This window comes from Salmo salar, chromosome ssa13 (assembly GCF_905237065.1).
Source record: "Salmo salar chromosome ssa13, Ssal_v3.1, whole genome shotgun sequence".
Lineage (NCBI taxonomy): Eukaryota > Metazoa > Chordata > Actinopteri > Salmoniformes > Salmonidae > Salmo > Salmo salar.
This window is the reverse complement of record NC_059454.1, coordinates 40,099,876-40,127,765: the sequence shown is the minus strand read 5'-3', so window position 1 is coordinate 40,127,765 and position 27,890 is coordinate 40,099,876. Positions and strand designations below refer to the sequence as shown.

General features: G+C 38.8%; 1 protein-coding gene and 1 long non-coding RNA gene across 4 annotated transcripts in view; one reads left to right on the top strand and one right to left on the bottom strand.

The window, feature by feature from the left end:
- Positions 1-5,523: 5,523 nt before the first annotated feature.
- The window catches only part of LOC106567114 (nuclear factor of activated T-cells, cytoplasmic 2), a 53,696-nt gene continuing 31,329 nt past the window's right edge, over positions 5,524-27,890 (bottom strand). Inside the window, exons 7-10 of one of the 3 annotated variants that reach the window (XM_014136028.2) lie at positions 24,053-24,108; positions 23,677-23,809; positions 22,670-23,422; positions 5,524-6,848 (exon numbers count right to left, since the gene is read on the bottom strand). In XM_014136028.2, the coding sequence (XP_013991503.1) occupies positions 6,793-6,848; positions 22,670-23,422; positions 23,677-23,809; positions 24,053-24,108 (998 nt within the window). In that variant the 3' untranslated portion in view covers positions 5,524-6,792. The remainder of the gene's footprint in view (positions 6,849-22,669; positions 23,423-23,676; positions 23,810-24,052; positions 24,109-27,890) is intronic. The other 2 variants (XM_014136026.2, XM_014136027.2) reach the window with 2 other exon arrangements.
- On the top strand, positions 18,454-25,274 carry LOC106567115 (uncharacterized). The gene is made up of 3 exons (XR_001319997.2): positions 18,454-18,860; positions 24,079-24,233; positions 24,392-25,274. It is a non-coding gene; the product is annotated as an uncharacterized lncRNA (long non-coding RNA).

The following is a 27,890-nucleotide window of genomic DNA, read 5'->3' as shown; positions in this document are numbered from 1 at the left end:
CAGTGACAGGTTCTCCCTCACAAAAAACACAAACAGTCTAAAGACAGACATCAGTGACAGTATTACCTTGCCAACAACCAATGGAGGTAGCAAAAATAAGGAAAATCATCAATAAACTTTAGGATAAGGATAACTTGGAAGTACTAAAACGTACATGTCAAATTAACTGCAGAAAAGCCTTACACAAAAATGACAAGAACAGTAGTTTTATTTGTTTATGTTTTATTGATATTTTAAAAATACAACATTTTGCTTCTGGAAAAATAGATATGAAAATGACAGGGTTTTAAGGAACATACATACATCAGATATAGAACAGAAAATGTAAAATATTGATTATTAAGCAAAATTAAGACTATGGGGGAAATGATTGCCTGCACTCACCAGATGCAGAGATTTGTTAAAAACTGTGTAAAACATCTGAAACATAAATATAACCTGTTTCTCAAATGCAAACTTAATTTCAACATCACTTATATTAATATAGACAGACTATAATACCACATTAAGACAACTATACAGTGGCTTGCGAAAGTATTCACCCCCTTGGCATTTCTCCTATTTTGTTTCCTTACAAACTGGAATTAAAATAGATTTTTTGGGGTTTGAATCATTTGATTTACACAACATGCCTACCACTTTGAAGATGCAAAATATTTTTTATTGTGAAACAAACAAAGAAATAAGACAAAAAAACAGAAAACTTCAGCGTGCATAACTATTTTATTTGTAGAGCCACCTTTGCAGCAATTACAGCTGCAAGTCTCTTGGGGTATGTCTCTATAAACTTGGCACATCTAGCCACTGGTATTTTTGCCCATTCTTCAAGGCAAAACTGCTTCAGCTCCTTCAAGTTGGATGGGTTCCATTGATGTACAACAATCTTTAGGTCATACCACATATTCTCAATTGGATTGAAGTCTGGGCTTTGACTAGGCCCTTCCAAGACATTTAAATGTTTCCCCTTAAACCACTCGAATGTTGCTTTAGCAGTATGCTTAAGGTCATTGTCCTGCTGGAAGGTGAACCTCCGTCCCAGGCTCAAATCTCTGGAAGACTGAAACAGATTTCTCTGTATTTAGCTCCATCCATCATTCCTTCAATTCTCACCCGTTTCCCAGTCCCTGCAGATGGAAATCATCCCGACAGCATGATGCTGCCACCACCACGCTTCACTGTGGGGATGGTTATCTTAGGGTGATGAGAGGTGTTGGGTTTGTGCCAGACATAGCGTTTTCCTTGATAGCCAAAAAGCTGAATTTTAGTCTCATCTGACCAGAGTATCTTCTCCCATATTTTTGGGGAGTCTCCCACATGCCTTTTGGCGAACACCAAACATGTTTGCTTATTTTTTTCTTTAAGCAATGGCTTTTTTCTGGCCACTTTTCCGTAAAGCCCAGCTCTGTGGAGTGTACGGCTTAAAGTGGTCCTATGGATAGATACTCCAATCTCCTCTGTGGAGCTTTGCAGCTCCTTCAGGGTTATCTTTGGTCTGTTTGTTGCCTCTCTGATTAATGCCCTCCTTGCCTGGTCCGTGAGTTTTGGTGGGCGGTCCTCTCTTGGCACGTTTGTTGTGGTGCCATATTCTTTCCATTTTTTAATAATGGATATAATGGTGCTCCGTGGAATGTTCAAAGTTTCAGATATTTTTTTATAACCCAACCCTGATCTGTACTTCTCCACAACTTTGTCCCTGACCTGTTTGGAGAGCTCCTTGGTCTTCATGGTGCTGCTTGCTTGGTGGTGCCCCTTGCTTAATGGTGTTGCAGACTCTGGGGCCTTTCAGAACAGGTGTATATATACTGAGATCATGTGACAGATCATGTGACACAGATTGCACACAGGTGGACTTTATTTAACTAATTATGTGACTTCTGAAGGTAATTGGTTGCACCATATCTTATTTAGGGGCTTCATAGCAAAGGGGGGAATACATATGCACACACCACTCATCCGTTTGGAATTTTTTGGAATTTTTTGAAACAAGTTATTTTTTTCATTTCCCTTCACCAATTTGGACTATTTTGTGTATGTCTATTACACGAAATCCAAATAAACATCAATTTAAATTACAGGTTGTAATGCAACAAAATAGGAAAAACGCCAAGGAGGATGAATACTTTTGCAAGGCACTGTATATGGCTTTTTGTATATTACTAAGACACTGGATTAACAAAACAAAAGAAGAAGCAAGAAAACAACTGATGCAGTTCATAAAACATATTTTCTACCATACTCTATAACTTTGAAATTAAAAAACAGGCTTAACAGAAGCATTTATACAGTTGTAAGCAATTAAATATTTACATATAAAGGGGAAAACTATTTCATAAAGTATACATTCAGGATATTTCAAACATACTGTATGCTGTACATTGAGAGAATGGCTCGTACAGGCAGATTCAGTCTCTGGATCATTAACTTTTAAATCTCAGTACAAACAGCAATGGCATGAATGACTGGACACTGTTCAGGTTTATACTTTTTAAACTATATAATCTAAGTAAAGTATATTTTCTTTGGAATCTTCTTAAAAATGTTAACATATTGTATTGGATACGTAACAAAAGTCCCTTTCTGCACCAATGTAAGCAATCCCCTTTACACAATATAAAAGCACTTTGAGCACTTGGGAAAATGCTAGTATATACAGTCAGGTCCATAATTATTGGCACCCTTGATAAAGATGTGCAAAAAAGACTGTATAAAATAAATCATATAAATATTGAGCTATATTGTATGCCAAAAAAATGGGAAATTATATTATTTTATAACCAAAAGAATTTCTCAGAGAAATATATTTTATTAAATATTAAATAAAATGTGCAATAAGATTGGAGTCAAAATGATTGGCACCTCTGTTTTCAATACTCTAGCACCCTCCCCTTGTGAAGATAAACAACACTGAGCGTTTTTCTGAAAGAAATGATGATTGGAGAACACGTTTGGAGGGATCTTAGACCATTCTTCAATACAGAATATATATTTAATCTGGACTGGCCTCTTCAATTAAAACAATAGGTTTTCAATTGGGTTCATGTCCGTAGATTTTGTGGTCAATTAACCATTTCTTTGTGGATTTTGTTAGTGCTTGGCATTAAAGTCTTGCTGGAGGATCTACTTGTGGTCAAGTTTCAGCCTCCAATCAGAGGCAACCAGGTTTTTTTTGGCTAAAATGTCCTGGTACTTGGTAAAGTTCATGATGCTGTTGAACTTAAACAAGGTCCCCAGGACCAGTGGAAGCAAAACATCCCTATAACATCGAAGATCCACCACCTGATTTTACAGTAGATATGAGGTACTTTTCTGCATATGTTGCTGTTTTTCAACGCTAAACCCACCACTGATGTCTGTGTCCAAATAGCTCTATTTCCTGTCTTCTGACCATAGCACCAGTTCCAATCCAAGTGCCAATGTCGTTTATCAAACTTCAGTCCAGACTTGAACCCAATTGAAAATCTGTGGTTTGAATTGAAGAGGGCAGTCCATAAGAGCAAACAAAGCATGTCAAAGATCTGAAAAGATTATATATGGAGGAATGGTCTAAGATCCCTCCCAACATGTTCTCCAATCTCTTAAAACATTTTTGAAAAATACTCTGTCATTATGCTACCAAGGGGAGTGTGCTAGAGTATTGAAAACAATAATTTTGACCCGTCTTTTTACTATTTTTTATTATTACTTGTTAAACAAAATCTCTTTCTCTGAGCAATTGTCTTATTATAAAATAATATAATTTCCAAATTTTGTTTGCATACAATATAGCTCAGTATTTGTATTATTTATTTTATAACGTCTTTTTGGTCAGCTTTATCATCAAGGTCAATAATTATGGACCTGACTGTACATGCAGGAAATCCTATTGATTTCATGTTTGATTGTACATCAAAATACATGTATAATGACAATGACACTGAACAAAGAAATCACAGCTCATCTTGGAAATGTGGGATTATCTTGGAAATGTAAGGCACAGTATGTACAGTACAGGTATGAATACTTGGGATGTTATTGTATATGCAGACAATAATAAGCACTACATATATCGTATTGTCATTGCGGGAAGAAAAAAAATGACACAAAAAAACTATAGAAACAGAAATAGGTAGGCTATAATATATGTTTTACACATATTATGTGCATTTTTCTCTCTGTATGAACTAAAAATGCCAAATATTTTGCCTAATAAGTTGGGCACTCATGAGGCTGTATCACAACCATCCGTGACTGGGAGTTCCATAGGGCGGCGCACAATTGGCCCAGAGTCGTCCGGGTTCGGCTGGGGTAGGCCGTCATTGTAAATAAGAATTTGTTCTTAACTGACTTGCCTAGATAAATAAAAGTTAAATTAAAAAATAAAAATGTAAAAAATGAGCAAGCATATAGTGTCTTCAGAAAGTATTCACACCCCTTTTCCACATTTTGTTGTGTTAAAGCCCAAATTTAAAATGTATTAAATTTAGATTTTGTGTTACTGGCCTACACACAATAACCCATTATGTCAAAGTGGAATTATGTTTTTAGATATTTTTTTTTACAAATTAATAAAATATGAAAAGCTGAAATGTCTTGAGTCAATAAGTATTAAACCCCTTTGTATTGGCAAGCCTAAATACGTTCAAAAGTAAAAATGTGCTTAACAAGTCACATAATAAGTTGCATGGACTCACTCTGTGTGCAATAATAATGTTTAACATGATTTTTGAATGGCTACCTCACACACACAATTATCTGTAAGGTCCCTCAGTCAAGCAGTTTTTTCAACACAGATTCAACCACAAGGGCCTGGGAGGTTTTCGCAAAGAAGGGCAGCTATTGGTAGAGGGGTAAACATTTGAAAAGCAGACATTACATAACCCTTTGAGAATGGTGAAGTTATTAATTACACTTTGGATGGTGTATCAATACACCCAGTCACCACAAAGATAGGAGTCCTTCCTGACTCAGTTGCTCGGAGAGGAAGGAAACCACTCAGGGATTTCACCATGAGGCCAATGGTGACTTTAAAACAGCTGTGATAGGAGAAAACTGAGGAGAAATCAACAACATTGTAGTTACTCCACAATACTAACCTAATTGACAGAGTGAAAAGAAGGAAGCCTGTGCAGAATAAAAAATATTCCAAAACATGCATCCTGTTTGCAACACGGCACTAAAGTAATACTGCAACAAATGTGGCAAAGCAATTCACTTTTTGTCCTGAATACAAAGTGTTATGTTTGGTGCAAATCCAATACAACACATTACTGAGCACCATTCTCCATATTTTCAAGCATAGTGGTGGCTGCATTATGTTATGGGTATGCTTGTAATCGTTAAGGACTGGGGAGTTTTTCAGGATAAAAAATGAAGGGAATGGAGCTAAGCACATGCAAAATCCTAGAGGAAAACCTGGTTCAGACTGCTTTCCACCAGACAGTGGAAGATGAATTCACCTTTCAGCAGGCAAATGTTGCACAATCCAGGTGTGAAAGACTTACCCAGAAAGATTCACAGCTGTAATCGCTGCCAAAGGTGCCTCTACAAAGTATTGACTTGGGGGTGTGAATACTTGTCAATCAAGTATTTCTGCATTTAATTTTCAATACATTTGCAAATATTTCTAATAACATGTTTTCACTTTGTCATTATGGAGTATTGTGTGTAGATGGGTGAGATCTTTTTTTTATCCATTTTGAATTCCGGCTGTAACGTAACAACATATTATGGAATAAGTCAAGGGTTATGAATTCTTTCTGAAGGCACTGAAAGACTATTGTAGTCAAATGTATTGTAGGCATACACTCAAAAACTATCCTGCTTAGACATCTTTATAACCTGCTAATTTTGTAACTGGGAACAATACGCTATTACATTTCCCACTAATTCTTTCCTGTGTAAGGATTCGCATGTAACTATTTGAATATAAGCCTTTTGAGGCTAATTCAATATTCAATAATTCATAGAGAAATGTACAATACTTTTTCTCTAAGCAGTTCAAAATAATAACCTGTATTAAAAACACTGGCCCAGATAAGGCCTCTTTCGCAAATCAACTGCTTATACTGTAATATACATTTTAGTTACATTAAGTTCATCACATGACTCAAACATAATGAGGAAAAAAACATTAAACATTGAAATAAAGACAACACACCATGTAAGAATACACACACACAACGATTTCCCTACTAAACAGTGCATATAACTTTGAAAAGCAAGTATATGGGGAGATGAACCTTCTATCAAATGTTTTGGGGTTATTAGGATGGCAGTGTGTGTCTCCTTTAGAGTAGAAAGATGAGATGATCAAAGTAAGCTCAAGAAGAATTTCGGTCATTACATTTCATAACACAATACACATATCACAGTGCAATGCTGACATGTTGGCATATTTTATGCATGGTGTCTTTAGTAGAAGTGTCAACAAGATGGGTTAGAGGGTGAAAGTTCCTTGAAAGGTTTGAATAAGGTTTTAACACCGAGTATTGCCACAGCTACTGCCATGATTGTGACTTGCTCATGAATTTTCACCCTCTCTTCTACAATATACAAAAAAAAACAAGGCACAATCTAGTTTACGATGACCCTAAAAATTAAGATTTTCTTTGGTAGAACGTTCTTTGGCATTGGGTAAAAGGCACTGAATTTTTAGCTGAGAAACAGTTATTTGAAGGAAAAGGACTGAACAACCAAAATGCTGGTAGCTGATAGTTGTTATGGAGATGGACAGTTGGGCACACAGGGAAGAAGAATAAGTTCCCGTGGCGACGCAGAGCGAGCTGCAGCTGTCCACTTCCTGTTTGCTGTCGTCTATGTCTGACCTCTGGCCTGCACTCCGGTCAGATCCTTCCTTATGATCTCGTTTACTACAGGGAGGAGAAGAGAAACAAGTACGGGGCGTTAGTTAGTCAGAACATAAAATGTGTTTGATGTAATACTGTACTGTCATCTGTTCTTCCCAGGCAGCATTTCACAGCTCCAGAGAGGGCAATTTTCACTTCTGGCCTTTTCATATTTTCCTTTCTCTTACAACAAATGCTCATAAAAGGTACATTACATCGTAGAAAAGGGCATAACATCTTGACAAAAACATACTGATCCAACAGTAAAACATCAAGGGACACAACACCAAGAACTGCTGATTACTCTGTGTCCAGGTTGGCTGTAGTAGCGATAACAGAAGATGCCGCAACAGTTCATGAGCTGCATTGGCACAGAGTGTCCACTAGGAGGAGGGCCTCAGTATTCGATTCTACCACTCTTTCAATTCCCCATTACTTCCTGTTGTTCTGCTGACAGCCAGGTGACACACAGCACAGGGGGAATAAATGGAAACTTTTACAGCTTTAGCATTCTAAAAATAGACTCAGTCAAGGTGTGTAGAGTTCTTACACACACACCATGTCGTGTGTAAGGTGGGTGAAACACATTTTACACACATTGTGATGTGATGAAACCAGTCTAAAATTCATGTCTGGTAGCTCTGTGATGAGGGTAAATAAAGATGTATTAAAAACAGATCACCATCACTAAAGGCCCAGTGCAGTTAAAAACGTGATTTTGTGCAATTGTGAAAATAATGATAATGCCCTTTTAGTGTAGGAGCTGTTTGAAAAGACCACCTGAAATGTCAACCTGTTTTGGTTTGATGGAGATTTGTCACTAGGTGGTAAATTAGTTAATTGACCAATAAGTAGGAGCTCCAAACCTCTCTGCCAATAACAGCTACTGTAGTTTTCAGTTTTCCCCTCCCCACACAGACCACTCCCAGACAATTCTAGAACAATTCTTGCTCAAAAATTGCTCTTTGCTAAGAAGCTATTTTTGTTTATTTTTGACCATTTTAATTGAAAACACTCACAGTTAGGTACTTAATTGTTACCCATAAATGATCTGATATTCAGATGAAAACATCTGCGTTGGACCTTTAAGTAATTCCGATATATTACCATTTGAAAAAGTCTAAAAACAATGATTGTAAGCTTTCTCATTTAGTTTTATATGATCAGTTTGTATGGGGCCCATTACAACATATTTATAGGCCTATCGTGAAATATAAAAAATTATACCTATACTGCAAGGTGTCAAACTGAATACTGTATTGTATTCATAAACCACAGCCAGATGATTATATGAAAATGAAGAGTGATTGTATGACATCATGAAACCAATAAGATTGCTACTGTAGCCGTAGCTTACACTACAACAGTATGTAATCACACTTTGATTCACATTGACAATAGGGAAAACCTGTAGTAAGCTCAGAGGAATGTCCAGTATGATGAACATGTAGTGTGTCCAGATAGGCCACATCCTCTGTACTGCAGTCCATCTGTCTTTATCAGTAACTAACAACTCCAACAGCTCTGGAAGCACACTGTGTATACTGGCACTATGACATAAGAGCCTGACGCCATGGCTTCTTGTTGTGACCTTTAGGGAACAATTTAAGGCATGCCCAAAATGGAGGAATAATAGTGTGAAATTGGTTGACAATGACATTAATTGAGCGAAAATGCCTTTAATTCTAGTACGTCAGTGATTTTAAAAGCTAACCACATTCATGTTTATGCGTGGTATACTATAACAACATGTTTTGAACATTCACAGGGAGGTTGGGTCTCAGTTAATATAGCCTGGTTCCTCTCTAGGTTTCTTCCTAGGTTTTTGGCCTTTCTAGGGAGTTTTTCCTAGGGAGTTTTTCCTAGCCACCGTGCTTCTTTCACATGCATTGCTTGCTGTTTGGGGTTTTAGGCTGGGTTTCTGTACAGCACTTTGAGATATCAGCTGATGTACGAAGGGCTATATAAATCAATTTGATTTGATTTGATTTGATTTAGTTTCACTGATATGAAGCATCCTAAAATATATGAAAATATGATCAATCTTTTTAAGAGGAAACCTTTTCACTTAAAAGGGATGAATGTGGTAAGTTAGTAAGCAATACCACTCAGGGTTTAGGGGAACTCAATATCCAACAGGCTTTTAGGAGGCCTTTTTAAAGCATTGACCTATATAGTGGGACAAGGGAAAGGGTGCTGCTATTAAACAGCAAGTTAAGCGAAAACAGACACCGTCAACCAACCCACACAAACACACTCATCCCTGGCTGAGCAGTGGTGTTTACCAATGTAACTCCCTCAGAGACACACAACAGCCCTTACATGCTGACCACACAAATTTACACATACATGTTATTCAATCATTGCACCCACACTTCTCGCGTGCGCAAACGAGCGGTTGATGAAAGTTAGATGCCGATCTCCATATAAGGTCCAAAGAAGAAAAAGGCTGGAAGGATGAGAGATGACTAGAAACGATTCGGTTGACCGTTTTACGTGTGGATTAATTGTCGGAGTAGAGGACCTTGTGCATTTCAGGTAAAACAACAACTCAACATTTATATCCCATTACAAATTAACTAGCAACAGCAAGCTAGATAAATAGGACAAATTAGCTAGCAACAGCAAGCTAGATAAATAGGACAAATTAGCTAGCAACTGTAAGCTAGATAAATAGGACAAATTAGCTAGCAACTGCAAGCTAGCTAGCTAAATTGCCATAAATGTTTAATGCTTGTCGACCTGTCCCCAAATTAATATAATTGGTTCAGAGTTTGTTTTGATATTTCAACCTGCATGTTGTGATCGCGTTTGGTGTGGGGGGACAAAATCAATTTGCGCACGATGGTGCACGCGCACGTCCGGTCTGGGCATGGTGTTCCCCTAACTAATACTCAGTGAAACTGGTCGCAAAGTATGCACTAATACTGGAACCCTGTTTGTGTAGTTACAATTGAGATAAAACAGGTACAGTTAAGATAAAACATGATTCTGTAGTTTTCAATAACCTTCTCTTGTTATTGCAAGTCACTGAGTTATCTATCAGATATGCATTTTTTGCCTGACAAACAATTCAGAAGCTGATCTAAAACAGCCTGCCAGCAGAGCAAACTGTAGGCCCACTTCTATCATTAAGAGTAGCTGCTAGACTATCCTCCTCCCAGTCCTCTCGACTCCTTCTGTCTCTGATCATCTGAAAGAGAAAATAAATAAACCATGGCTGTTTACAGCAGCTCAACACTAAGCACACTTTATGGAGCAGAGCAGAGCTGCATCTGAAACAGGGAGGGCAAACCAACTAGAGCGGCCAAACAGGCCCGGTTGCTCCAGCTCTCGTCAGAACCTCAACGTCCATGTTTATTTTATCCTCTAGTGGAATTCCCTTTGACACCTAATGCCTTAAAGAAACGTTCAACTACTCAACGGTGCCACAGGATTCTCCTGAGTATAAAAAAGAGGGCTTAGAGAGGCGAGTGGTGCTCCAGAGCAAGGCAGGCTGGGAAGTTATACAGTAGAGAGCTTTAACTGAGCCTCATGAAGGGTTGGCATGGCCTGGCCATTTGAGACTGGCCCAGGGAACACTCAGACTTGACCATACAATAGATGAGTGTCTGGCTTTAGAGTCCTGCACCAATAAACATGTTTGTTTACCAACCAGGGGTGGGAGAGAGACACACACAGTACAGTAGCTGACTCAGTCAGTTCACACTGCCTCCTATGAGGTGGTGGTGGAGTGTGAGTGAGTGAGTGAGTGAGTGAGTGAGTGAGTGAGTGAGTGAGTGAGTGAGTGAGTGAGTGAGTGAGTGAGTGAGTGAGTGAGTGAGTGAGTGAGTGAGTGAGTGAGTAAACTTCTCAGAATACAGTACTCTTTAACCCAGTTTAGTTTCTTAACTCTGGTTCTCTGTGGGACGTAAGGGACGTAAGGTACCTGAAACTAATCTGTGCTCGGCATGCTGTTATTGTGTGCTTTTTCTCTGAATAGTAGCTCTCTCTCCTTTCACCTGCTGGAATATTTTCACCTGCGCCACTGACTCTGGGGTTAATTCCAGTCAGTTTCACTAAAACTATAGAATGAGTGGGCATGGAAAGATAGCGGTACAAGAGTGTATCCTGACTCATTTTCTAAGTTGTAGACAGCACCTTCACAGTACAAGACAGTGTAAGCCTATATATGAGCAAAGACACTAGCTTCTAGAAGAGGTCTTTAGAGTACAGTATGTGAAGCCCATTCCATGTTTTAGTTTTACTCATAGTGAAATACATTGCTTTCTTCTATTGCCCTTTATCTCGGTCACACCACAGAGAGCAGCACTACCAAGATGATACAGTTCTATAATCGAAACCACAGAATCATGACGCTCCAGAGTTAAAACCTTTTCGAAATGAGCAAGGTGTGAAAGAGACATCTGAGTGACTAATTTGAGAATCTTATTTCTCTGAAAACGACTTTGTGAAGATCAAATAAATGAATGTTTAGGGCATAAACCACACCTTGACATCTAAGTAGTGAAAGACAATGGGACTTTCTGCATTCCCCATCTTCCTGTGCTTTGTTTGAAGAAAGGGTTTGAAGGTGGAGCGGGGGTGCGTAACTAAAAGTGGCACGGGGGGGGTGGGTGGATTCACACCCTACAACTGAAGGCTGTGTTTAAGAAAAAGTATTCTACTGATGCTCTCTCAAACTGCACCTATAGCCAACACACTATCACAGGTTATCGTGAAATACAGTAGACACAAATTACTTTGTCAAAATTCTTGACAGGCACACACCAAAAAAAATGGTGTCCACCACACAATTTTCTAAATATTATGTTTTTGTGTCCACCACATGATTTTCTTCTTCATAACGCATTCGTGTCCAGTACATGATTTTCTTCATAACGAACTACATTTTTTTGGTGGCTAAAGTTAGCTAGGTTAGCGAAGTGGCTAACCTTACCTAGGCTAGGGGTTAAGGGTTAGGAGTCAAGGTTAGGGGTTAAGGTTAGAGTTAGGCGTTAAGGTTAAGGTTAGGTAAAATGTTAGCTAAGTAGTTAAAAAGAAGAAATAAGATAAACCTGAGATATAGCTTCATCCACCTGGCAAACCTCATCTTGACCATCCAGAATACAACACACACGTTTTCTACTGCCAAGGAGGCTCAAGACTTCTTCGATAAGCACACAAAATGTCCAACACACAAGAGGAAGAGCTGACAGATCTAGGCTTTTGGCTGACTCAATATTCAAGTATGCTATCCACGCACAATCACGCAGCCTAGCCTATGGCTGTGGTGCTGCCCTCAGCATAAGACAATGATGAGAAACCCCTCTCAATTGGGTAAAAGGAACACTATTATTATTCTTTCTGAACATTGGACTTTGTTATTATTAGATTGAATATGTTCCAGGATATTTCGACATTGATGACTCTATGCCAATTAATGAAAAATGTACAATATATTGAAGTACCATACATTGAAGAGCCATACAGACTAGGGTTGCTTCCTTACGGGGCTACAGCACATTACACCCCTATGGGCTAAACTGTTCAAGATAGATTGTCAGTCCCATATGGGCTTCCACACAATTCCTTTTTGCTTGTTTTTTATTCTTCCTATGTTTAAGGTAATTTAGAGTATATTGCTAATAATAGTGAGGATATGTGACTGTTTAGGCTTGTATTTCATTTGCAATATTTCAATTTATTTTAAATCTGCAAACTTAAATGTAAAGGTCTGAAGGGGTTAATTATTAGTTATTTTATGTTTTACTTTACTTATGTTTCGCAATACCTCAAGACCCGCCAACATATATGCTGTTTAAGACATGTTATAGATAAGGGGAGGGAATACAAATCAGGTCAAGTTTAGACGCTGTCAGCTACAGTTGAAGTCAGAAGTTTACATACACTGGTGTTGGAGTCATTAAAACTTGTTTTTCAACCACTCCACAAATTTCTTATTAACAAACTATAGCTTTGGCAAGTCGGTTAGGACATCTACTTTGTGCATGACACAAGTAATTTTTCCAACAATTGTTTACAGACAGATTATTTCACTTATAATTCACTGCATCACAATTCCAGCGGTTCAGAAGTTTACATACACTAAGTTGACTGTGCCTTTAAACAGCTTGGAAAATTCCAGAAAATGATGTCATGGCTTTAGAAGCTTCTGATAGGCTAATTGACATCATTTGAGTCAATTGGAGGTGTACCTGTGGATGCATTTCAAGGCCTACCTTCAAACTCAGTGCCTCTTTGCTTGACATCATGGGGAAATCAAAAGAAATCAGCCAAGACCTCAGAAAAATAATTGTAGACCTCCACAAGTCTGGTTCATCCTTGGGAGTAATTTCTAAACGCCTGAAGGTACCACGTTCATCTGTACAAACAATAGTACACAAGTATAAACACCATGGGACCACTCAGCCGTCATACCGCTCAGGAAGGAGACTCGTTCTGTCTCCTAGAGATGAACGTACTTTGGTGCGAAAAGTGCAAATCAATCCCAGAACAACAGCAACTGCTCCAAAACCGGCATAAAAAAGCCAAACTACGGTTTGCAACTACACATGGGGACAAATATTGTACTTTTTGGATAAACATCCTCTGGTCTGATGAAACAAAAATAGAACTGTTTGGCCATAATGACCATCGTTATGTTTGGAGGAAAAAGAGGGAAGCTTGCAAGCCAAAGAACACCATCCCAACCGTGAAGCACGGGGGTGGCAGCATCATGTTGTGTGGGTGCTTTGCTGCAGGAGGGACTGGTGCACTTCACAAAATAGATGGCATCATGAGGCAGGAAAATGGTGTGGATATATTGACGCAACATCTCAAGACATCAGTCAGGAAGTTAAAGCATGGTCGCAAATGGGTCTTCCAAATGGACAATGACACCAAGCATAGTTCCAAAGTTGTGGCAAAATGGCTTAAGGACAACAAAGTCAAGGTATTGGAGTGGCCATCACAAAGCCCTGACCTCAAATCCTATAGAAGATTTGTGGGCAGAACTGAAAAAGCGTGTGCGAGCAAGGAGGCCTATAAAACCTGACTATATTACACCAGCTCTGTCAGGAGGAATGGGTCAAAATTCACCCAACTTATTGTGGGAAGCTTGTGAAAGGCTATCCAAAACGTTTGACCCAAGTTAAACAATTTAAAGGCAATGCTACCAAATACTAATTGAGAGTATGTAAACTTCTGATCCACTGAGAATGTGATGAAAGAAATAAAAGCTGAAATAAATCATTCTCTCTACTATTATTCTGACATTTCACGTTCTTAAAATAAAGTGGTGATCCTAACTGACCTAAAACAGGTAATTTTTACTAGGATTAAATGTCAGGAATTATGAAAAACTGAGTTTAAATGTATTTGGCTAAGGTGTATATAAACTTCCGACTTCAACTGTATATGATATGGTCATTATTAGTTAGAATATTACAAGCTAGAAACAAACCAAAACATTGTTTAGAAAGATGCTTTTAGTTGCCTGGTTTGCTAGATTGACATTTACTAAATTCATTTTTAAAAGGATGGGTTTATTGGTGTTAAAATACACCAGTTATGCTATTTTGGAACACCAGGCTGCTGATGTCATGCAGCCTGTCGTTTTTGTGTTTAGATTTTTTCATAACGACAATGACAAGTTTGATGTCGGACGACAATAGAATGTGCATGATGTCACTGCGACAACTGTAAACAGACATGTCAATAGACATAGTATAAACTAGCCTTTAGTCTTGGTTGTACACTATCGTACTCACTGTTTAGCCCATAGCCTCACATGTGAATCCTTAAAGAGATGGGTGGGGATAAGGCTTAACTTTTTGGGGATAGGGGACAGTATTCAGAAATTCAGATGAATACATGCCCAAATTAAACTGCCAGCTTCTCGGGCCCAGAAGGTAGGATATGGATATTATTAGTAGATAGTAGATAGTAGATAGAAAACACTCTGAAGTTTCTAAAACTGTTTGAATGATGTCTGTGAGTATAACAGAACTCATATGGCAGGCAAAAACCTGAGAACAAATCCAACCAGGAAGTGACTTGTAGTTTTTCGATCTAATCCCTATTCAAACTACAGTGTCTGTGGGGTCATTTTGCACTTCCTAAGGCTTCCATTGGCTGTCAACAGCCTTTAGAAACGTGTTTAATGCGTCCACTGTTACTGAGCAGAGAATAGGAGCTCAGTCAATCAGTGGACTGCCTGGGACCAGTGAGTTGTTTACTGCGCAGGCACATTGGCGCGCCACTCCTTCTTTTTCCTCTGTAATGAATACGCTATTGTCCGGTTGGAATATTATCGACGTTTTATGTTAAAAAGACCCTAAGGATGGATTGTAAACATCATTTGACATGTTTCAACGAACGGTAATGGAACATTTTGACTTTTTGTCTCTGGTTTTACGCTTGCGAACAAAATGAGGTATTTGGACATAAATATGGAGTATTTTGAACAAAAATAACATTTCTTGTGGAAGTGGGAGTCCTGGGAGTGCATTCCGACGAAAATCAGCAAAGGTAAGGGAAGATTTATAATACTAATTCTGAGTTTAGTTGACTCCAGAACTTGGTGGGTAACTGTATAGCTTGCTTTGATGGCTGAGCTCTGTACTCAGAATATTGAAAAATGTGCTTTCGCCGTAAAGCTATTTTCAAATCTGACACAGTGGTTGCATTAAGGAGAAGTGTATCTATAATTCTTTCAATAACTGTTGTAAATTTTAACATTTATGATGAGTATTTTTGTAAATTGATGTGCTCATTCACCGGCGTTTTGGTGGGAATACATTTTCTAAACATCACGTGCCAATGTAAAATGGGGTTTATGGATAAAAATATTAACTTTATCGAACAAAACATACATGTATTTTGTAACATTGAGTCCTGGAAGTGTCATCTGATTAAGATCATCAAAGGTTAGTGATTAATTTGCTGTATTTCTGTTTTTTGTGACGCCTCTCCTTGCTTGGAAAATGGCTGTGTAGTTTTTCATGTTTAGGCGCTGTCCTAACATAATCTAATGTTATGCTTTCGCCGTAAAGCCTTTTTGAAATCGGACACTGTGGTTGGATTAAGGAGCATCTTATCTTTAAAATGCTGTATAATACTTGTGTGTTTGAGAAATTTGAATTATGAGATTTTTGTTGTTTTGAATTTGCCGCCATGCTATTTCACTGTCTGTACCGCTAGCGTCCCACATGTCCCAGTTAAGAGGGTGTGAACGATGCAGAATGAGTGTAGGCAGAGAAAAGCTCTCCAGTAGGTGTACCAAAACATTCTAGGGTCATTTTCTGAAAACAAAAGTTGATCAACTTTCAAAGCAGAATTACTTTCCCATTGTAACTCAACTGTAGTGTTTGATATACCATTTTATAGCTCCGAGTCTCTACTTTTATCCAATGTAAAAAAAAAAAATGCTACATAGGACTGAATCGAGCCGGTCCATATGTACAAACTGGCTGCTTTTTCATCAACCCCAAACGTGTAAAGGTGTAATCATAACGATACATAATAAATTTAACATTTCAAAAAGTTCAAGGCAGAATCCCTGTTAAGTGTGCCTTGAATTCTAAATAAATCACAGACAGTGTCACCAGCAAAGCACCCCCACACCATAACTCCTCCTCCTCCATGCTTTACGATGGGAAATACACATGCGGAGATCATCCAATCACCCACACCGCATCTCACAAAGACACGGCGGTTGGAACCAAAACTCTCCAATTTGGACTCCAGACCAAAGGACACATTTCCACGGGCCAATGTCCATTGCTCGTGTTTCTTGGCCCAAGCAAATCTCTTATTCTTATTGGTGTCTTTTAGTAGTGGTTTCTTTGCAGCAATTTGACCATGAAGGGCTGATTCACAAAGGTGCATCTCCTTCAAATTATGATATTTGGTTGAGTTGACAACCAAACACATTTCAATATCCAATTAGTCTACAAATTAATAATTTACATGTTGGATTCACATCTCCATCTCAACCAAACATCTAAATGAAAGAATATGTCTAAATCAAATCAAACTTTAAAGCTGCAATATATAACTTTTTGTGCAACCTGGCCAAATTTACATAGAAATGTGAGTTTTAGATCTGTCATTCTCATTGAAAGCAAGTCTAAGAAGTGGTAGATCTGTTTTATGGGTGCTATTTCTATGCTTCCCGGTCTTAATTTTGTTTTTGTGTCTTTTACTTTCAGATTGGTACACTAGCTTCAAACAGCTGAAAATAAAATATTTTTGGTTATGGAAAATATATCTCACAGCGGTTTAGATGGTATAATAATTCTCTACACAATGACTGCTTGTTTTGTCACAAACTGAAATTAAGCCAACTATTAGCAACCAGGAAAATGCCGGAGCGATGTACTTTAAATAAAGTTTGATTTGATTTAGTCCTATTCTTCAAATTACATTTGAAATCATCCTAGCTTGAAACCCTAGGCCTATATGTATTTTTTGTTCAAACCTGGATTGAATTGAAACAATAGCTGTTGACTTTGCAAATGATATATAGGCCTAAAAAGTATAATTTATCATATGACTTATAAAGTATGGTTACATTTAATTTGTTCTGTTAAACCTACCCTTTGGAAAGACTTTGATAGCAACAATGAATCTATTTCGTTAAGAGATCTCTCAATAATCATTTTCCCGATAGCACAATGGTAGCAGTCAGTGACAAATATCAAAGCTGGGCTTGGTTAAAACTCTGGATGCAAGACCAAATGGATACCTGTAGGTAGATCAACTCTCCAGTAGGAGGTGCTGTCCAGCCTATTGTTTTTTTTCTGATAGTGGATAAAATATTGAAGATCTAATGTTGTTTCAAAGGTATAAATTCAATATATTTGTCTATTTTGAAAATTCATAACCATGATGACATAATCCTGTGGTTCAAATACCACACTCAAAACAACAGTTTACGTAGACTTTTTCAAATCCATTGTATTTTCCACATAGATTCCACATCCCAATACATTGACAAATTACGTTGAAACAATGTTGATTTAACCAGTTTGTATGTTTAATGAGATTTGTAGGGAGATGGTGAATTGTTCTAATAGCTACCAGAATAAAAGTCCAGAACAGAGGGAAGACATTAAGAGAGAGAGAGAGATATTGGTAGGGAGCTCTCAGATCAACACCTTGTAATAAGGAGGAGCAAACACAGTCCACCCAGTATGACTCTCCCAGTTACTCTGTCTTAAATCAGAAACAGTAAACGCTGTTGCTGTTTACTGAGGGAAACCCTGTTAGGCCATCTAAAACAAAATTCCACTCGTCCACTGCTGGACCCTTTTCTCAGTTTCATTTTTTCCATCCGAACTCAGCCCTTTCCTTTTTCCTGCTGCTGTTGCCTCCCGACTCCCACCCTTAGTGCTATCTTATGGAGATCAGACCGGATTTTCTGGAGGAGAGCAGCTGCAAATAGGATTTTCTTGTGCCAGATTGGCAGAATCTTGGGCCAGGGATGGAAAAAAGCAAATCCTCCAGTGTGTTCCCCACAGAATTGAGGGGAGTGGGGCCAAGGGAAACCCCAGCCAAGTATAACAAACAGAGGCTTTCCCGGGCTCTCTGAAGCAGCCCATTCCACTGTTTGACAATGGTTACCATGGAACTTGTTTTTCAGATCATAACAGTGTCAACACATCCAGGCAGTCGGTCAGGAGAACTGGCTGCTTAATTTTTTCCTTTTTTTCTGTTGTTTTATTTTTTTTGAAAGAAAGAGAAAAAAGAGAAGTCTCATTTCCTGGTCTGTAGTGATGCCAGAGAAATCCCTCTCTCTCTCTCTCTTTCTTTCTGGGTTGTGCTGAACTGAACAACATGGTGATCCTTCAAATCACAGATCACCAGGGTTACAACACTTCCACATGGTCTAGGACATGACCTGTCACTGACTAGGACTAGCTACCTCCCCAACCAAAGAGAGGTTTAAAGGGACAACATCATTATCAGGTCTGGCGATCACACTGCAACAACATGTAGTTTGGATGTGTTCTGTTACTCTGATCTCACAGGGTGATAATGGGGCTGACATGGGTAAGTATAAATATATGATTCATAATCCATGTTATTTCCACATTGAGTGGAAAACTTAAATTGAACATATGTAACTACATCTCCTGGCCTGGCAACTTGGGAAGGATTGTTGTTAAAGTGCACATGTGATTAGGGAATCATTTATGTTTGTCCATCATTTGAACAGGATTGATCAGTTACGTGAACCAATCTATCGTTTTGGTTGAAACTATGTTTTAAAGAAACACTGACATCTAATAGTCAAATCATAATGTAAATGCAGGTCAGCTGCTTCTAATATTTTTGGTCATTTTCTGTTGTTTTGTGGTAGAAAACTGAGCTCGTCAAGCATAACACGTCAACCCTGCTACCAATAGATAGATACAGTACCAGTCAAAAGTTTGGACACATCTACTCATTCAAGGGTTTTTCTTTATTTTTACTCTTTTCTACATTGTAGAAAAATACTGAAGACATCAAAACTATGAAATAACACATACGAAATCATGTAGTAACCAAAAAAGTGTTAAAAAAATCAAAATATATTTTATAATCTTCAAAGTAGCCACCCTTGACAACAGCTTTGCACACTCTTGGCATTCTCTCAACCAGCTTCACCTGGAATGCTTTTCCAACAGTTTAGGAGTTCCCACATATGTTGAGCACTTGTTGGCTGCTTTTCCTTCACTCTGCACAACTCATCCCAAACCATTTCTACTGGGTTGAGGTCAAGTGATTGTGGAGGCCAGGTCATCTGATGCAGCACTCCATCACTCTCCTTCTTGGTCAAATAGGCCTTATACAGGCTGGAGGTGGGTTGTGTCATTGTCCTGATGAAAAACAAATGATAGTCCCACTAAGCAAAAACCAGATGGGATGGCATATCACTGCAAAATGCTGTGGTAGCCATGCTGGTTAAGTGTGCCTTGAATTCTAAATAACAGTGTCACCAGCAAAGCACCGCCACAACATCACACCTCCTCCTCCATGCTTCACAGTGGGAACCACACATGCAGAGATCATCAGTTCATCTATACTCTGCGTCTCACAAAGACACGGCGGTTGGAACCAGAAATCTCAAATTTAGACTCATCAGACCAAAGGACAGATTTCCACCGGTCTAATGTCCATTGTTCATGTTTCTTGGCACAAGCAAGTCTCTTCTTATTATTGGTGTCCTTTAGTAGTGGTTTCTTTGCAGCAATTCTACCATGAAGGTCTGATTCACGGAGTCTCCTCTGAACAGTTGATGTTGAGATGCTTCTGTTACTTTATCTCTGTGAAGCATTTATTTGGGCTGCAATTTCTGAGGCTGGTAACTCTAATGAACTTATCCTCTGCAGTAGAGGTAACTCTGGGTCTTCCTTTCATGTGGTGGTCCACATGAGAGCCAGTTTCATCATAGCGCTTGATGGTTTTTGCGACTGCACTTGAAGAACCTTTCAAAGTTCTTGAAATGTTCCGGATTGACTGACCTTTATGTCTTAAAGTAATGATGGACTGTCATTTCTCTTCACTTATTTGAGCTGTTCTTGCCATAACATGGACATGGTCTTTTACCAAATAGGGCTATCTTCTGAATATCACCCTTACCTTGTCACAACACAATTGATTGGCTCAAACACATTAAGAAGGAAATAAATTCCACAAATGAACTTTTAACAAGGCACAACTGTTAATTGAAATGCATTCCAGGTGACTACCGCATAAAGCTGGTTGAGGGAATGACAAGAGTGTGCAAAGCTGTCATCAAGGCAAAGGGTGGCTACTTTGAAGAATCTTTGTTTAACACTTTTTTGGTTACTACATGATTCCATATGTGACTTGTTTCAGGAAACTAGGCGTATGTCACGGGTCACTACGTCACAGGAGAGCCATTTTAAGGTAAACTTTTTTTTAATCAAAATGTGTTATTTGGCAGAAATGCCTTCTGGAATATGTGAACTTTCATGTGCCTTAATAACAGACGTGTATGCCATCTGTAAATACGAATATAATTGTTAAATTACGAGCCTATTTGGTTTAGCCACAGAAAAAGTGAGCAACCTCCCCGCTAGCCATGATTGGCTGAGATAATGAGTGGGATGGACATGCCGAGACATGAGTTCGGATTGGTCTGCCATATAGCACGCTTCTGTCTATTTGAGCTGGTCATTATGTGTAGGTAATCCTGTCTAACGCGGCTTAAAAAAAAATGTATCGTGTAGTACGTGTAATAAGTGTTGCTCTCCACATTCTTGAGGACCGAGTTTTGAAATCAGTGGAATTAGAGTTTAATAGCTAAGGAGAAGGAGAAAACACTTGTCTCCAGATTACATCTTCAAACTAAGGGCAACCAAGGCAGTCGGTCACATATGTGTTATTTCATAGTTTTGATGTCTTCACTATTATTTTAATGTAGAAACTAGTAAAAATAAAGAAAAACCCTGGAATGAGTAGTTGTGTCCAAACTTTTGACTGGTACTGTAGACTAGAAATGTTTTAACACATTTGTTTTGTGAACCTCCCTGTTGCACACAACAAGCTTCCATTCAACCCTGTTACGGTCAACCCTGTTACGGTCAACCCTGTTTCTTTAATTGGCCCATTCTATAGTCTTTTTTTATTTAATTATTTTTTACGCTACAGAGGTTTTGTATAATTTCAGCCAGTAGTTTTAAAAGTAGCGTCAGAACCAAAGCGCGTCTCAGAAAAGTGTGCATAATTGTGTATCAAATCAAATCAAATGTATTTATATAGCCCTTCTTACATCAGCTGATATATCAAAGTGCTGTACAGAAACCCAGCCTAAAACCCCAAACAGCAAGCAATGCAGGTGTAGAAGCACGTACAACGCGTACAACGTCATCCACTTCCTATCATATGGTACAGCCTGCAAAACATACATTACCGTTCAAAAGTTTGGGGTCACTTAGAAATGTCCTTGTTTTTGAAAGAAAAGCACATTTTTGTCTATTAAAATAACATCAAATTGATCAGAAATACAGTGTGGACATTGTTAATGTTGTAAATGACTATTGTAGCTAGAAACGGCAGATCTTTTATGGAATATCTACATAGGCGTACAGAGACCCATTATCAGCAACCATCACTCCTGTGTTCCAATGGCACGTTGTGTTAGCTAATCCAAGTTTATCATTTTAAAAGGCTAATTGATTCTTAGAAAACCTTTTTGCAAATATGCTAGCATAGCTGAAAACTGTTGTTCTGATTAAATAAGCAATAAAACTGTCCTTCTTTAGACTAGTTCAATCTGGAGCATCAGCATTTGTGGGATCGATTACAGGCTCAAAATGGCCAGAAACAAAGAACTTTCTTCTGAATCTCGTCAGTCTATACTTGTTCTGAGAAATGAAGGCTATTCCATGCGAGAAATTGCCAAGAAACTGAAGATCTCGTACAACGCTGTGTACACTCCATTCACAGAACAGCGCAGACTGGCTCTAACCAGAATAGAAAGAGGAGTGGAAGGCCCCGGTGCACAACTGAGCAAGAGGACAAGTACATTAGAGTGTCTAGTTTGAGAAACAGACGCCTCACAAGTCCTCAACTGGCAGCTTCATTAAATAGTACCCACAAAATACTAGTCTCAACGTCAACAGTGAAGAGGCGACTCTGGGATGCTGGCCTTCTAGGCAAAGTTGCAAAGAAAAAGCCATATCTCAGACTGGTCAATAAAAATAAAAGATTAAGAGGGGGAAAGAACACAGACACTGGACAGAGGAACTCTGCCTAGAAGGCAAATAACAAAATTGCATGGATGTTACACCACCATGCATCATTCAAGAGCATTAATTATATTGATGTATAAAAGCCTGGCACTAACTTACACTCACCGTCATCAAGGTACATTTGATCCAGGTTCTCCTCCTTGACTGTGACCCGTCCTCCAGGGAGGCTGGCTCGCTGCTCCTCTCCAGGGGGGCATCTCTGGGCCTCCATTCCACCAGGGGAAGACCTGCCCTTGGGCACTGCCTTGGGCACATAGGGCTGCTGCTGGATCACTGTGGTGGGGTAATGTTGGGGGGAGTGGGCCGAGATAGGGGAGTGAGCTTGGGCTCCAGACTGCTGAGGGTAGCCATCACAGTAGATTATGTGCTGCTGGTTGTCAGGCTGGAGAGGTGGAGGGTCGCTCCCCCGGAGCAGGTGTTGGTTGTTGGGGGAGAACTGGATGATGGAGGGGTGCTGGCCCTGGCCCCCTCCATGCTGCTGCTGCTGGGCCCCCAGCGGGGACGACTGGGCTGGGGAGCCCGTGTGGACCAGGACGGAGCGGTGTGGGTCGGGCATCACCCGCATCCCCCCAGTTTGCTGGTAGAGCCCCCCGGGACTGCCGCTCAGACTCTTGCCCCCACGGGAGTACACAATGGCTGGGCTCTGCTGCTGGAAGCAGGTGTCTGGGATGGGGGTGGGGAGGCTGGAGCGGACCTGCTGGCAGGAGGCCATGCTGGAGACCAGGCCATTGTCTGGGTGGATGATCCCACGGGACCCAGGGCTGTGGTGGTAGTAGGACTGGGGGGACACACCCATAATCTGGGTCATGGAGAAAGGATAGTCATCCACAGGCTCTGTTTTAATGGACGGAACTGTGGGAGAGACAGAAGACAACAGAGATATGAGTGGGGGTTAAGTCATACTGCTTAAAGTAACTATAATCTACTACACTAATCATATATCTTAGTGACATATTAATGACATGGAATAACGTGACTTGATATCATTCCTACATAATTGTATTGCTCTTTCACAGAAGCACCTAAAATAGCACACAGTTCTCTCAGACCATCACAGTCACATGATGGGTATTGCATCCTTATTGTTGATGCTTACGGTTCCATACCTGCCAGTGGAGTGAATGTGAAGTGCTGAGGCTGGCTGCGCTTCCTCTTTCCGTTGATGACATAGAAGTTAACTTTGGCGGAATGGCAGATCGACAGGTCGCGATAGGAGGGGATCTCAACAAACAGCAGACTCTGTAAAATGACATAATTTTCATTTCATATTAATCTGTCACATTATTATTATAAATTGTATTCAGAGTATAACCACTGTAGATGTGCAAACAATGAATATGGTGACAAAGTATGACATTGTTATTTGTTTTTTAATTATTTAAAAAAACGAACAAACAATCCACACATTATAATCAGTGAACTGTTTTGACCACTTTTTCAGACTTTGAGAAGTGGGCCATCTGTAAAAGTACTGATACTTACAGGCTGACATTTATCTTTGTCTACAGTTGCCTCCATCTCCCAAATCTGCTGTCCATCTGCAGAGACAGAGAAGGGAAGGGTTGTTTCAGGTCATATACATATTTCAGGGTGAATTACAACACCCTGTTGGACACAGCAAAAACAGGAACACAGTACAGGGAGAGGTTATGTAAAACCAATGGTGAGAAAATGTGTGCAATTGCTACTCTGCTTTTGATTAATTGCAAACATGCTAAGTTGCAAACCAATTAAAAATGAATTCTAACCAGTAAAAATGTATATCTCAGATGTTTCCGTGTGTTTATAGTGAATTCATGAGCTCTATTGTCTCTTTGGCAGGTTGAGCCAGCGTGGGAGAGGATTCTCCGCTTTGTCACAGAACACAATGCCTGGTTTCAACCTTCACATCATTGTCTGCCTGCCACTAACCCATAGGCCATATGATTAACACGCAATAGGTTTTAGGAGACTCTTTGTGTCACATATATTATATATCTACTCTCACAACTTCCTCTTTCACCACTGCTCACCTACAGCCAGAGACAGCTACAGATTTATCATGAAGTAAAACCATTACCTGAACCTATATTTCCCATAATGTATTGTATTGAAATCATACATAAAATCACATATTTACTGCGTGTCAAGCAATATTGGAATTATTTTAGAGGTAAAGAAAAGTCTATTCTAAAAAGGCACACTGCCGGAGAGCTTTGGTCCAATGGTTGATACGCACTGGTGATCATAAATAGGCCAAACCTGTCTGGGTATGAAGGGATTTAGAGTAGATACTACCCCACTTGTTTTACACCATGTGATGCGTACAGTATACCAATACTCTCACTGTATACCAAAACTCTCATAGTATACTATAGGACATTGCTTTTTTGTACAATATTTTTCAAACAATATAAACCATACATAGACAAAAGAAAATAGACCGACACACAAAATCGATGACATGTATAGAATTTGTGAAATTTGTCTCTTGTACAATAAATTGTGTACATTCGTTTATACTGGATTAAATGTACATTTTCGTTAACTGTTAGTCATGTTTCTGACACTCCCTCCATCTTGTGCCAATATCAGTTATTTTCAGGTCTTGGTTCCCAAAGTTTATAAGAAATTGTCAGTTGGATAGGCCTTCTGCAACATTGAGTATATCTTACCTGTCATACGAGTACCCTTTTCTGACTCAAATAAAATTCCCTCAAAATTGTTCTGATGTCCAAAAGATTCCAGATCAAAATGTTGTGATATAAAACTTTTAAGTTGCATGTATTTGAAAATGTCTACATTGGTCAGTCCAACATTGCTTTTTAATTATGTCATAGATTTACTGTTTATATGCCTTTTGTCTCTATGTGGGCCAATTTATCTGTGAATTCTGAAAAACTATCCAGGGATTGTTCCATAGGGGTGTGTTATTAGGAAGTGATATTGGTTCTTGCAGAATCTGTTTCATTTTCTTCCACATGTTATAGTAATTCTTAACTATGAAGTTGTTAATGTTCTTAACTCCATCCTTTCAAAAACAGACACATGAAAAGATTCTGGGGAGGAGCATGCACATCTCCAATAGGTCCCCATTGTTCCTCTATAGTGCATTTAACAATAACATTCAAGTAAAAGTTTTGGGTGGTGAGTTGATAAAATTCCAAGTCGGGAAGGTTTAAACCACCCTCAGACTTAGGAACATGTAAAACATTCCTATCTCAGCCTCCAGTATTTATGCTGCAGTAGTTTATGTGTCGGGGGGCTAGGGTCAGTCTGTTACATCTGGAGTATTTCTCTTGTCTTATCCGGTGTCCTGTGTGAATTTAAATATGCTCTCGCTAATTCTCTCTTTCTCTCTTTCTTTCTTTCTCTCGGAGGACCTGAGCCCTAGGACCATGCCTCAGGACTACCTGGCATGATGACTCCTTGCTGTCCCCAGTCCACCTGGCCGTGCTGCTGCTCCAGTTTCAACTGTTCTGCCTGCGGCTATGGAACCCTGACCTGTTCACCGGACGTGCTTGTTGCACCCTCGACAACTACTATGATTATTATTATTTGACCATGCTGGTCATTTATGAACATTTTAACATCTTGACCATGTTCTGTTATAATATTACCCGGCACAGCCAGAAGAGGACTGGCCACCCCTCATAGCCTGGTTCCTCTATAGGTTTCTTCCTAGGTTTTTGGCCTTTCTAGGGAGTTTTTCCTAGGGAGTTTTTCCTAGCCACCGTGCTTCTTTCACATGCATTGCTTGCTGTTTGGGGTTTTAGGCTGGGTTTCTGTACAGCACTTTGAGATATCAGCTGATGTACGAAGGGCTATATAAATACATTTGATTTGATTTGATTTGATGTATTCTATTTGCCCATATAAAGTCTTATGGCCGAGTATACTTTTTGTACCGAATGTATTCGGTGGGGTAATTGGTATTACCAAATATAGAACCTTTGTTAAGCATGCCATTCTAAAGAGTTTTATTCAGATTTCTGGGAAGATTGCTCCATTTAATTATCTTTATATATTTGTTGTCACATATTAAGCATCCTAAGTATTTAAGATTTTTTGTGGTCAACTTAAAGGATTGCTGTAGATCATATTTTTCCTATTGCCATTATTTCAGTTTTTCCACATTCATTTTATATCCTGATATTTGAGTATTCTGAAAATATTTTTAACAAGGGGGGCGTTGAGTTTTCAAAATTAGTCATTGTATATCAACAGATCGGTGGCAAATAACTTTAGTTGATATTAATGTTTACCGATACTGATACCTGTTACGTTTGGGTCCTGTACAAACAGGAGGGGGGAGAATGGACATCCCTGTCTCGTGCCCCTTTCTAAAGCAATTTCAGCAGATGATGTATTATTTTTTATATATTTTTGCTTTAGGATATTTATATAATATTTTTTATGAAATGTATTATTTCAGTTGGAAAGTTGAAGGCTTCCAAAGTTTGGAATAGAAAAGGCCATACAAGACGGTCTAAAGCCTTTTAGGCATCAACAGCCATAAGTGATAAATCTACATCTTGTTTTTTTGCGTATTGTATTATAGTGAATACATTTTTAATAAACCCTGTTTGTCTGGTAAGACTTTTGCCATTCTGTTACTTATGAGTTTTGTTATTATGTAATTGTCAAAATGTATTATTAAACATATGGGTCTTGTAATCTACAGGGGACTCCACAGATTTTCCTGGTTTTAATACAACTGAAATAACCATTTGATACATGGAACTCGGAAGCACTTAATTGAGTGACGTGTGTTGTCATTTGAGTAAATAGGGGTGCTTCTTTGTCCCAGAATGTCAAATAAAATTCTATGGGAAAGCCATCCGTATCTGGAGATTTTCTCTGCGCAAAGGTTTTAACAATGTTTAATATTTCATTTTGGGGGATTTCTATTTTTTGTGATTATTTTTTGTCTGCTGATAGTTGCTTCAGGGTTATTGAGTCTAAGAAGGTTATTTCATTCAGATTTCTATAGATTTTCATGGAAGCTTTTAAAATTGTAATTAATAGCATTGTTGTTTCTAATTAAAGCATTTGTATCCTTATCTTTAAAAATTATAAATGGTGTGGCATGTATTCGTTTTGTGAGGGCTGTTTAACAGCTTTATTATCCATTAAATAGTATGCTTAATTTGAGTTTAACCTACAGTTGTTGGCTCTCTTCAACTGTAAAAGATCATATTTTTGCTTAAAGGAAAATTCCACCCAATAGCTATGTTTTAGTATTTGTTTCATTAGTCCATTGTTGACATAGTCCCAAAACGTTTTGCTTGTCAGCTATCAAGTTTTCAAGATACGTAACTTTCAAAATACAGAAAGCATC